The following is a 10000-nucleotide window of genomic DNA, read 5'->3' on the forward strand; positions in this document are numbered from 1 at the left end:
CCACCTCCGGACCTGGAGGCACTAATGAATACGACTCGTGCCGGAAGTTCACCCAGAGAGCAGGTTAACCCAGTCTGGGCTTTACAGATGGACAGGAAGGAATGCATGTACATGTGTGTTCACTTTCAGGTGGAGGTGTTAGAACTTCATTTCATTCAAAATCTTCACCCAACTTTGGACACCATGACAGTTTTAAACAAACCATTTACAGTCATGTGGTGTTCCTCAAGGCTTCATTTTAAGCCCAATTTAGTACTGGGCAATATGACAATATAACTATTTTGATAAAATTGTGTACACGTTTCTGAGACTCTGCCCTCTTCCACATAAATAGGCACTGTGATTGACAACAGAAAGAGAGAATATTCTTTTCCCAACATCCATGGGATTTAAACTTAAGCTCTCCAGGTAATATGTTCCTCCGGAGCTTCGCAAAAATCTCTGAAAACTTGTCCAGTTTTAGGAAACATTAAAACAAGGCTTGTTCATTGGCGAATCATTCATTAGCGAATAATTAGGAGGTTTTTCAAACCACAGACACAGCCAAATGTCTTTTTCCTAATATCAAAATATGTTTTCTAAAAGTTTCAGTTTCAGTTTTTTTGTTCAGTTTCATAAAATAACAAAAGAATATTAATGTGAAGATGTTTGTTTGAAATCTGACCTCACGAAAACATAATGCAGTGGTAATAAATCTGTTAAATCTGATTATCGCAGAGTAAAGAGTTAATATCAGCACACGCCTGAACCCAATTAAGCCTGTGCTTCTCAAAAACATCCCTGTCTGCATTTCACACAGCAGCGACTCAACGCCTGCGGCCGAATTAAAGGCGTGGCTCCGGCATATCGCCATATTTGGACAGAGAAGCTGAGCGGAATTGCAACATGCAGTGAGATAATCCGGTTCTTGTGCCAGCGGAGTGAAATGAAAGTGATCTATGGTGAAGTTTCATTGTGAAGCCTGTAATGTGGATAACTGTGTGTTCATCAAATCAATCAATTCCTTCTAATTAAGCTCCACATGTGGTGTGTAACAAGTGCCATGAGTTTTCCCACCCAAACAATTCAACACATTTTACTCACATTTCTGAGCTGGGAATGCTGGACTGGGAATTCTTAGCTGGGAATATCAAACTTTAAATACCAAACTGAGTATATCCAGTGTACTGCCTTGGGAATACTGAGCTTGAAATTCCACACCTCCAGTACCGTGTTGGAAATACCATGGAAAATGGGAATACTCTCTGGGGATGCTGCCGTAAGAATACTGTGCTGGGAATTCTGCACTGGGAATTTTTAGATAGAAATACTCAGTTGGGAATACCAAACTTGGAATACGTTGCTGGGAAAATCCATTATAGTGGACTGAGAATACCACACTACGAATACCCAGTTGCCGCCCTGAGAATTCCAAACTGGGAATACCCAGTATACTGTGCTGGGAATACTGATCTGAATAAAGTGTATTGGGGAAGCTGTGCTGGGAAAACTGATCTGACATTGATGAGCTGATTTTACTGCTGGGAAAATACTGAACTGGAAATACCACGTCGAAAATGCTGGGACTTTTGCTCTGTTGTATTGCAGGCTGTAATACAGAGTCCGAAAACAAAGACTAAAATAAAAAGGACCCCCCGCGTTCTACACACACACACACACACACACACACACACACACACACACACACACACACACACACACACACACATTTACAGAGGCAGGAGGTGAAGTGGGAGATGGTATCTTAGCACCTGTGCCAGTGCAGTACAAGTTTCTCGGTCGGTCATGTGTAAGAACACACTGCAGGAGAGAATAAAAGCCTCGATTGTCCTCGCTGCCAAATTTCACATCCATTTGAACTGAGGTTTATGAAGGATGACAGGTGGCTGGCTGCGCTCTGTGTGTGTGTGTGTGTGTGTGTGTGTGTGTGTGTGTGTAATGACTCAGCCTGCAGCACCTTCATTAAAAAACAGAGTTAAGCAACAGTCTGAAAGACTAAACCGGTTTGAACATTGGGGGGGACGGGGATGAAGACGGAGACGAAGACGGATAACGCAGCATTTTTCGAATTTCAAATCAACACACCATCATGCGAAGGCATTTCCGGCTGCTGCAAGATCCAGAAATCATTCCAGTCCACATGCCATAGGAACACGTGTTAGCGTTCAGACGGCGTCATTATGCACCGTCAAAACACGCGTGTAGAGACGTCTCGATTAAGGTAAATAAACATCAGTTCACAGAAGAAAAACGCTTCCGTATGTCACCTCATCTGGTCTGCTGTGGAAGTTCAGAGACCGGAACTAATCACAAAGAGAAACGCTAAAAGTTTAAATGTTTACTCGGTGCATATGACATGCTAAAGGCTTCTTCAGGAAAATCTAAAGACAAGTCAGTCTTAAAGGTTTTGTTTTTCCATCCATACTACAGCTACACCCATCTAACCTGACAAGATTTACACAAATCCCAGATGCCGAAACTTGATGCCATGCCATTTTTTAGAGGCATGGTTTCTCTATCAATCTATCTATCTATCTATCTATCTATCTATCTATCTATCTATCTATCTATCTATCTATCTATCTATCTATCTATCTTGTAGAAATGTTATGTCTTCATGTCTCATTGTTTAACATTTTCTGCTTGTGAAAGTAAAGCGTTTGTTCTGAAGGCTCTTGTCTGCTTCACTGCCTTCTCTAATCACAGCTGCAGGAGGCTATGGTTCATCTGCGCTGGTCCTGTGCCAGGCCTTTGAAAATCCTGTAAAGGGCAGAATAAATCAGGCCTCCTCAGTCCTCAGGCTCGAGCTCTGGCTCTGGAGAAGAAATAAGGCCATGGCTCCCACAGCTCTGATATCGCTCAGCACCAAGGGCACAGGGATTTCAAGAGAAAACACACACTGTAAAAGCACGGACACCGGCACCGGCGGGTCTGAGCCCAGGGTGGGGGTGGGATTAGGTCTGTGAGGGGGAGGCAGGGAGGGTCTGAGTGCAGGCAGGGCAGGTCTGATCAACAGGGATGGTCTGGGAGTAGGGAAGGGAGGATCTAAGCACGGGGTGAGGTGGGGTGAGGTGGGTCTGACCAATGACCCGGTCTGAATGTGGAGCGTTGGGCAAAGCGAGTCTACAATGGGTGGTCAGAGAACTGGTGTCCATAATGTCTGAGCACAGGTCTGTGTAAGGCAAGATGGGTCTTAGCGAGGGGTGGGTCTGAGGGGGTTCAGGTCTAAGATTGGGGGAAGGTGGGTCTCAGGGTAGGACAGGTGGGTCTGAACATGGGGTGGGGCATTTACTCTTTCCATGATGTGTTCAGGAGTATTACCACCAGGCACTAAAGTCATAAATCAAAATTTCTAAACATGCGATGTGAGTTTCACTGTAAATTTTTGTCATTAACTCTGATTGTAATAACTATAAATTCTTTTAGGTAGCATCTGATGTTCCTTTAAAAATAAACGTCCAGTGACGAAACCCAGGCGTCATCCTGACAATATTTTTACAAGTGTTGTGTGTGAGATTAAACCTGTTTACATGAGTGTTAAAGAAAGTATGCTTTACTAAGCCTGTCATTTAATGTGGGATAAACAGCACCTAACAACACAACACAACACAACACAACACAACAACACAACACCAAAACAAAACAAAACACAACACCACAACAACAACACAACAACAAAAAACACAACACCACAACAACAACACAACACACCACACCACAACAAAACACAACACAACAACAAAACACAACACCACAACAACAACACAACACAACAACACAACAACAAAACAAAACACAACACCACAACAACACCACAACAACACACCACACCACAACAAAACACAACACAACAACACAACTAACTTGAACTTGACACGGTCAGCGCACATCAACACGATCATCACGTCTGATAAACTTCGTGTTAAACTAAACAAATACAAAACCCACGATAAGATCGATGAAGAGCGAAACGGGAATTCTGCCGATTCTAAACAAAAAACTTGATTAGATCAAAGTAAACAGGTCGCTTTGTTTACACCTGAGTTTTATTCGCTCGAGTTCGTACCGAATTCACGCAAAATCACACGATTTCGTATTAACATTACAAAACTCAGGTTTATACCAGAACTTGCATTTTTTTTTTTTTACAATCGAGGAATCACTAAATTAATATATTGTTTGTTTCGCTACAAAATGAGCAAATATTGTAAAAACCAGCTATGGAGGAAACCTGCATCCGGGGGGGGGGGGGGGGAAACTGGGGGGTTGAAAGGTACTGAAACCTGAGATCGTTTCACTTGAGTGTCTCATAGTTGCAATTTAGCTATATCAATAACACACATACATATACACACACACACACACACACACACACACACACCGCAACTGCAGGTTAGTTTTATACAAACCAAACGCAAAACACTAATTAAGTGTAAATAAGTACAAACAGCTACAGTCTGTTATTATAATAAAAATTAATATTATTTAAGGAAGTAATTATTATTACAAAATAATCGCTGCTTTGGAATCGTGCTGCACTCACGCTATCATCTTACTTTCAAACAGCAACAAGTGCAAGGATGAGCAGATCAAATTTGGTTTCTGTGAAGCTTTTTGAAGGACCTGAAGCTCAGGTCACGTCCTGAATCAGTGTGTCAGCTCTCGGATTGCTGTTTATTCCACTGTTTGTGCGCGGTGTTTTCCTGCTCGATCGTCTTTACAGAACTAAAAGCTAATTAAAGGTTTGCTCATTAAGAAGTTGCCAGAGCGCGTGCACGCCGGGTTGAACGCGTAAAGAACGCGTAAAAAACCACAGAAAGTGCATGCAAAACGTGAAAATCACAACACGGTACCTGAGACAGAGGGACAGAGGGACAGGTCTGAGAAGGAGTAAGTTGTGTTTTTGTCCCGATTGGACGAAATCACCGCGCTGATGAACGCGTCCGGGAGTCGGCACGCGCACGGCAGCATGAGACAACCGAGTCGCGCGCCACGGTCGAGTTCCGAAACTTCTGCTCTTCTGTTGCGCTTCACACAAGCACACACACTCACATACAAAGGCGCGCGCGCGCACACACACACACACACTCAAGCACGCATCTGCGTTGTGTGTGTGTGTGTTGAATATAATCCCTGCTCGGCTTTACCTGATGAACCTGCCTTTCTACTTACACCTCCAGTCTGAAAGCGCCGTCTTAAGGCCAAAACATGTCATTACAGTGTAAAGTATTTTAAATTATTGTTTTCCTTACAAATGCTAAAACACACTTTTATACACACACACACACACACACACACACACACACACACACACACACACACACACACACATTCCGAAAGTACAATAAACCCTGGATGGAGAGATCACAGACACACCCGGGTTACTAAAGCAGAAATCATGCCACGGAAATGCCAAATCTAAATGAAAAGCTATAAAATTGTGATCTCCAGCAGCAGGTCCACTGAGGAACACATGCTATTTAAGTTACATTGTAGAGCAGCGACACAAGAACAGATGAATGAAGAAGTTTGAAACATGCGCACTTCAGAGAAATTAAATAGGTAATGAAATTAAGTTGTGGTTTTACTGGGGCTGTAAATCGATTAAAATATTTAATCGCAGGATCGTCACGTGTTAATTTACGATTAATCGCAACTTAATCGCACATTTTTATTTGTTTTTTAACCTTAAATTTATACTTGTCATTAAAGTTGTTATTACTCTAATCAACATGGGCATGGAGAAATATTGACGCTTTATGCAAATGTATGTTATTATTAGTGAAACCAAATTGAACATAGAGCATGAAGACAAAATATTCTTGTAAATGTTTTAAAGTAATTACAGTGTGTTAAATGACGTAAATCATCAGGACACCAAACTGAACTCTTGCTATGTTTCCACGGTTTTATTCAACAGATTTTTGCATCATGGCGGATTTTGGTGCTGATTTGAGACTTGGTGCATAAAACAAATGTTTAGTGAACAAAAATAATTTTTTAGTGGAATTTTAAATATTATATCTGATTAAAGAAAGGACGTGAATAAACGTGTGTTGCGTTGAAGGTTTTAATTTCGCCTTGTTTATATTTATTTATTTGTATTTTTAATAAAAACAGTAAAACAGAAATCATTAAAATTAATTTGTGTTAAGGCGTTATTAACGTGTTCATTTTGACAGCCGGAGGTTCTACAGTAAATTAAAGTGTGACTGGGTGGAAAACTTTTATTCTTCTTACACCACAATGAATTTATATAAATGTCCACTTTCCGCTGCACAAGAACCGGTTTATGAGCTGTTACTATAATAATCCAAGCTTGTGATTAGCGGTTGCACTACTGTCAGATCTGCTACTAGAAAACTAATCAACACCTTCTGACCAATCAGAGCCCAGCTCTCACAAACCCTTGAGCATCTTACGTGATCACGGAGTCTCTCCTGATGTCCGGCGATGACTGAGGAGTGATGAGGATATTTCTGCTTCAGAAGCTCTAGAAAGGCTTCTCTTCTCCGCTCCGTGTTATGCGTCTGCATGGCGAGTGTGTTTTTCCGAGGAAGCGTGCGAGGGGACCAGGGGTTCGATCGGTCACACACGTCCCTGCTGCTCGACTTCCTGTCCAGATTGTCCACATCCTCTGCCGAGCATGGCCTCCGATCCCTCTTCACCTTCTCTGATGATGAGATGGAAAAATACATGTGTTGAAACAGTTGATATAAGATACAGAGATGGGGTTTTTTTACACTTAAAAAAAAAAAAAGAAGTTTGTTAATAAACAAGATTAGATTTTAAAGCAGATTATCTGAATTAAAGTGATACATTTCCACACAGATTCAGGAATGTATATAAAAATATGTTGAGGGAATCAGGGATAACATCATAACATCATGGTGTCCAAATTTTCCACAAAAATTATTTTTTTCTGTGCTAGCTTCAGCTTTCTTAGGTGAATCTGGTACCTGTGCTTTCTGTCTCAGTAGCATGAACCCATAACACATGTAGATCCCAAAGGATCAGTCATTTCATTTACACTAAAGAATCATTTGAAATGTAAAAGACTTACAACCGGGATTCACAATTCATCAGCACACAATCAGCCACAAGCCTCATTTAAATCCAAAATCATGTTAGTGTGAGGGTTAAATATGTCTACAGGTCACTGTGAAGACTCCTGACATTCCTGAGATTCATGGCTTCTGAATAAACAGCAGCTTTAGCAATAAATTTATTCAAAATGTAAATAGAAATCGAATGTAAAAAAAAGAAAGAAAATAAATTATATAAAGTATAAAAGTTAACAGATAACAGTTAGGAGAACATCTGGAAAGAATATCGTTTGTGATTCAAACAACTTGCTAATTCGCAAAAGATTTTGCACTAGCTTTGTTCACCCTCGCAAGCTTTATTATATTAAACTACACCATTGATAACTTCTGTGGAATGCTAACCTGCTAGCTACAATTAATGTCTTTTTATTTAGCTAACACGTTTATTATTATTAAACAAAACCCAGCTATTTACATCTAAATTTTATAGCTCGAGAGACGTCCTGTTAGAATGTATTTTAGATGCTCTAGAGATCAAAAGTTCGCATCTGATCTTGTGGAGTACATGTTTTGAACACAGTTGTTTGCTAATAAAAGCTAAATGACATCATGGTCACCTGACCTGTAATTACATTTCCACACGCTTCGAGCCATTGTCCTCTTCCGGAAATTACTTTATGAATCTGTTATATAATCATGAAACTTGTTATATAAACAAGTTACAACACAGTTTCAGAGTAAAACATAAACAAAAATCAGAAAATAACATTCCCACGTTTTCACCAGGAGTTGCTCAAAGAATCAAAGTGTAATTTTTTCAACTCTTCTGAGGAAAAAAGTTGATGAGTTTCATAATTCTGTCTTGTTACCGCCTTCACAGTGTCTGTCTGAAGAACTGCTACATGCTAGCCGAATACATTGTTTACCTCAGTCACTGACTAGCACATATCAGCATGCTAACTGCTTGACGCTGTATCTACTTTTTTACCCTATGATGAATTGAATAATATCCGAATAAGTAAATGTTGTCTTCAAAACAATCCAGATTTTTTTTTTTTTATGAGAAAACAGCTTTTTATAAGCTAATTTTTAAAAAGTAGCAAATAATAAGTTTGTTCACTTTTGTTCACTTAAAAGGTGTCATTAGTGATTTGTTTAAGTGTTGAAAAAGTGCTAACTAGCATAACGTTAACTAGCATGAAATTCAAACTCTTCCTTGAAATAGAGCTCCTCAGTGCTCACATCATTGTACCTTCGGATTTATTTCCATAAACATCTCAAATTTCACAACTAATTACGTGTCAGATGTTTTTAAAGCAGGAACCGGAAAATCTTTCTTCCTGTTAGCAGTACTTCAAGATCTTCTGTTGTGTACTTTCCCCTCATTTCCCTCATCAATCCTTTAATGAGATCTAAATTCCACACTAATCTCCTTCTGGATGATAAAAAGAGCAGCGTGCTCAGACTCATCCCGATCAGACAGATCTACTCGGAGAGGCAGACGGCTCTGAGATCTTTGGGACGGTGTCACTGTTTATGGTCTTTATCTATGTCTATGAGAGTCTGGAATAGGATTGAATCATACCGGAACCAGGAAACGCTCTGGGAACGAGCTGGAGTTAAGAGAGGAACCAGGCATCAGATAGTTGATAGATGTTCCTCATCACTTATCCAAAGTCCCAGTGCAGAAGATCGGAGCAGAATACACTCTGTTTCCTCTCAAAGTCACACACAGTGATAATATTAATCCCATAATTTTCCCCATTTACAACGAGTTCTGGACTATGATTGGACAGAAGGTGTCTTGTTATTGTTTTCATTGCAACAACTTAATAAAAGGAAAGAAATTGAATTGATGTCTGGTGATGGAAGGAGTCTCCAGTTTCAGACTTAACTTTTAACTTTACATTATCAGATTTATTCAGGAAAGGGGAATTCACGCAGTATTTCATCAACAGTGATCAGATTCACTCGGATTTTCTAAAGGATTCAAAAGTGAGGTCACTAAAAACGAAACGAAATTGGAAAGTCAGAGATTCAGAAGCTCTCGAGTCAACGCTGTGTATCACATCTCATTCCAGACCGATTTATTGCAGTCTTGCTGCACCAGAAGGCCTCTCCTTGTTCCTCCAGGCAGATGTTGAGTATCTGATGTTATGTATGCTGGTGTAAAATATGGTGTTCACTGTTCTGGTGGAACATCTGGAAAGTTCTGTCAGCACAGCAGCATCATTAATGCTGGTGCTCAGGTCAGAGATGACTGATGACAGAGCAGCTGTTCACACGCCAGTGCTGAGAGGATACGTGATGGTGTTTACTAATGCACTGGCAAAATATTCTCTCTCTCTCACACACACACACACACACACACACACACACACACACACACACACACACACGAAAGAGGGAGAGATTCTATAACTCATTGTGTGAAAGTGTATGTGTGTGTGTGTGTGTGTGTGTGTGTGTGTGTGTGTGTGTGTGTGTGTGCGCGTGTCAGCCACTCGCATTCTGGAACTGAATGTGTGTGTGTGTGTGTGTGTGTGTGTGTGTGTGTGTGCGTGTGTGTGTGTTGGATCTCTGCAAAATTTTTACTGCCAAAAAAAAAAAAGTCTCTGTTTGTCTTCCATGGAAAATCCAGAAGTGTGGACATTTTCTAAGTGTGTGGGGTCAAGTGATCTCACTGCCAAATTCAGATCCCTCCAAAAAGTCCCTCCAAAAAGAACTAAAATCTCTTTACCAAAAAATTATCTTCAGAGCCTGAATTGATTTGAAGTGTGTCTCCGATCGCCACCTGCTGGCTGGGAGGTAAAACAGACACATAACATTTACTCTGGACTCTTATCCCATCGTTAGAAAAACCTATAGGTCTGAAGAACGGCCCAGAGAACCCTCCTGTCCAAGAACAAGTCATCAGGAGGTTAACTGGAGACCACTGGGCTTCACCTTAATCT

At 40.5% G+C, this 10000-nt stretch overlaps 1 protein-coding gene across 17 annotated transcripts in view; it reads right to left on the reverse strand.

Annotated features, from left to right (window-relative positions):
- The window catches only part of LOC310717453 (sickle tail protein homolog), a 44645-nt gene that overhangs the window by 24914 nt on the left and 9731 nt on the right, over positions 1-10000 (reverse strand). For 6 of the 17 annotated variants that reach the window (XM_083525462.1, XM_083525455.1, XM_083525460.1 and 3 more), the window contains exons 1-2: positions 4854-5115; positions 3865-3927 (exon numbers count right to left, since the gene is read on the reverse strand). Coding sequence is in view for 3 of the 17 variants with exons in the window: in XM_083525463.1 (XP_083381589.1) it covers positions 6423-6673 (251 nt within the window). In the remaining 14 variants the exon portion in view is untranslated. Of the gene's footprint in view, positions 1-3864; positions 3928-4853; positions 5190-6422; positions 6674-10000 lie in introns of those variants that run through there. The other 11 variants (XM_083525461.1, XM_083525470.1, XM_083525459.1 and 8 more) reach the window with 4 other exon arrangements.

The sequence above is a fragment of the Silurus aristotelis genome, assembly GCF_946808225.1.
Source record: "Silurus aristotelis genome assembly, chromosome: 22".
Lineage (NCBI taxonomy): Eukaryota > Metazoa > Chordata > Actinopteri > Siluriformes > Siluridae > Silurus > Silurus aristotelis.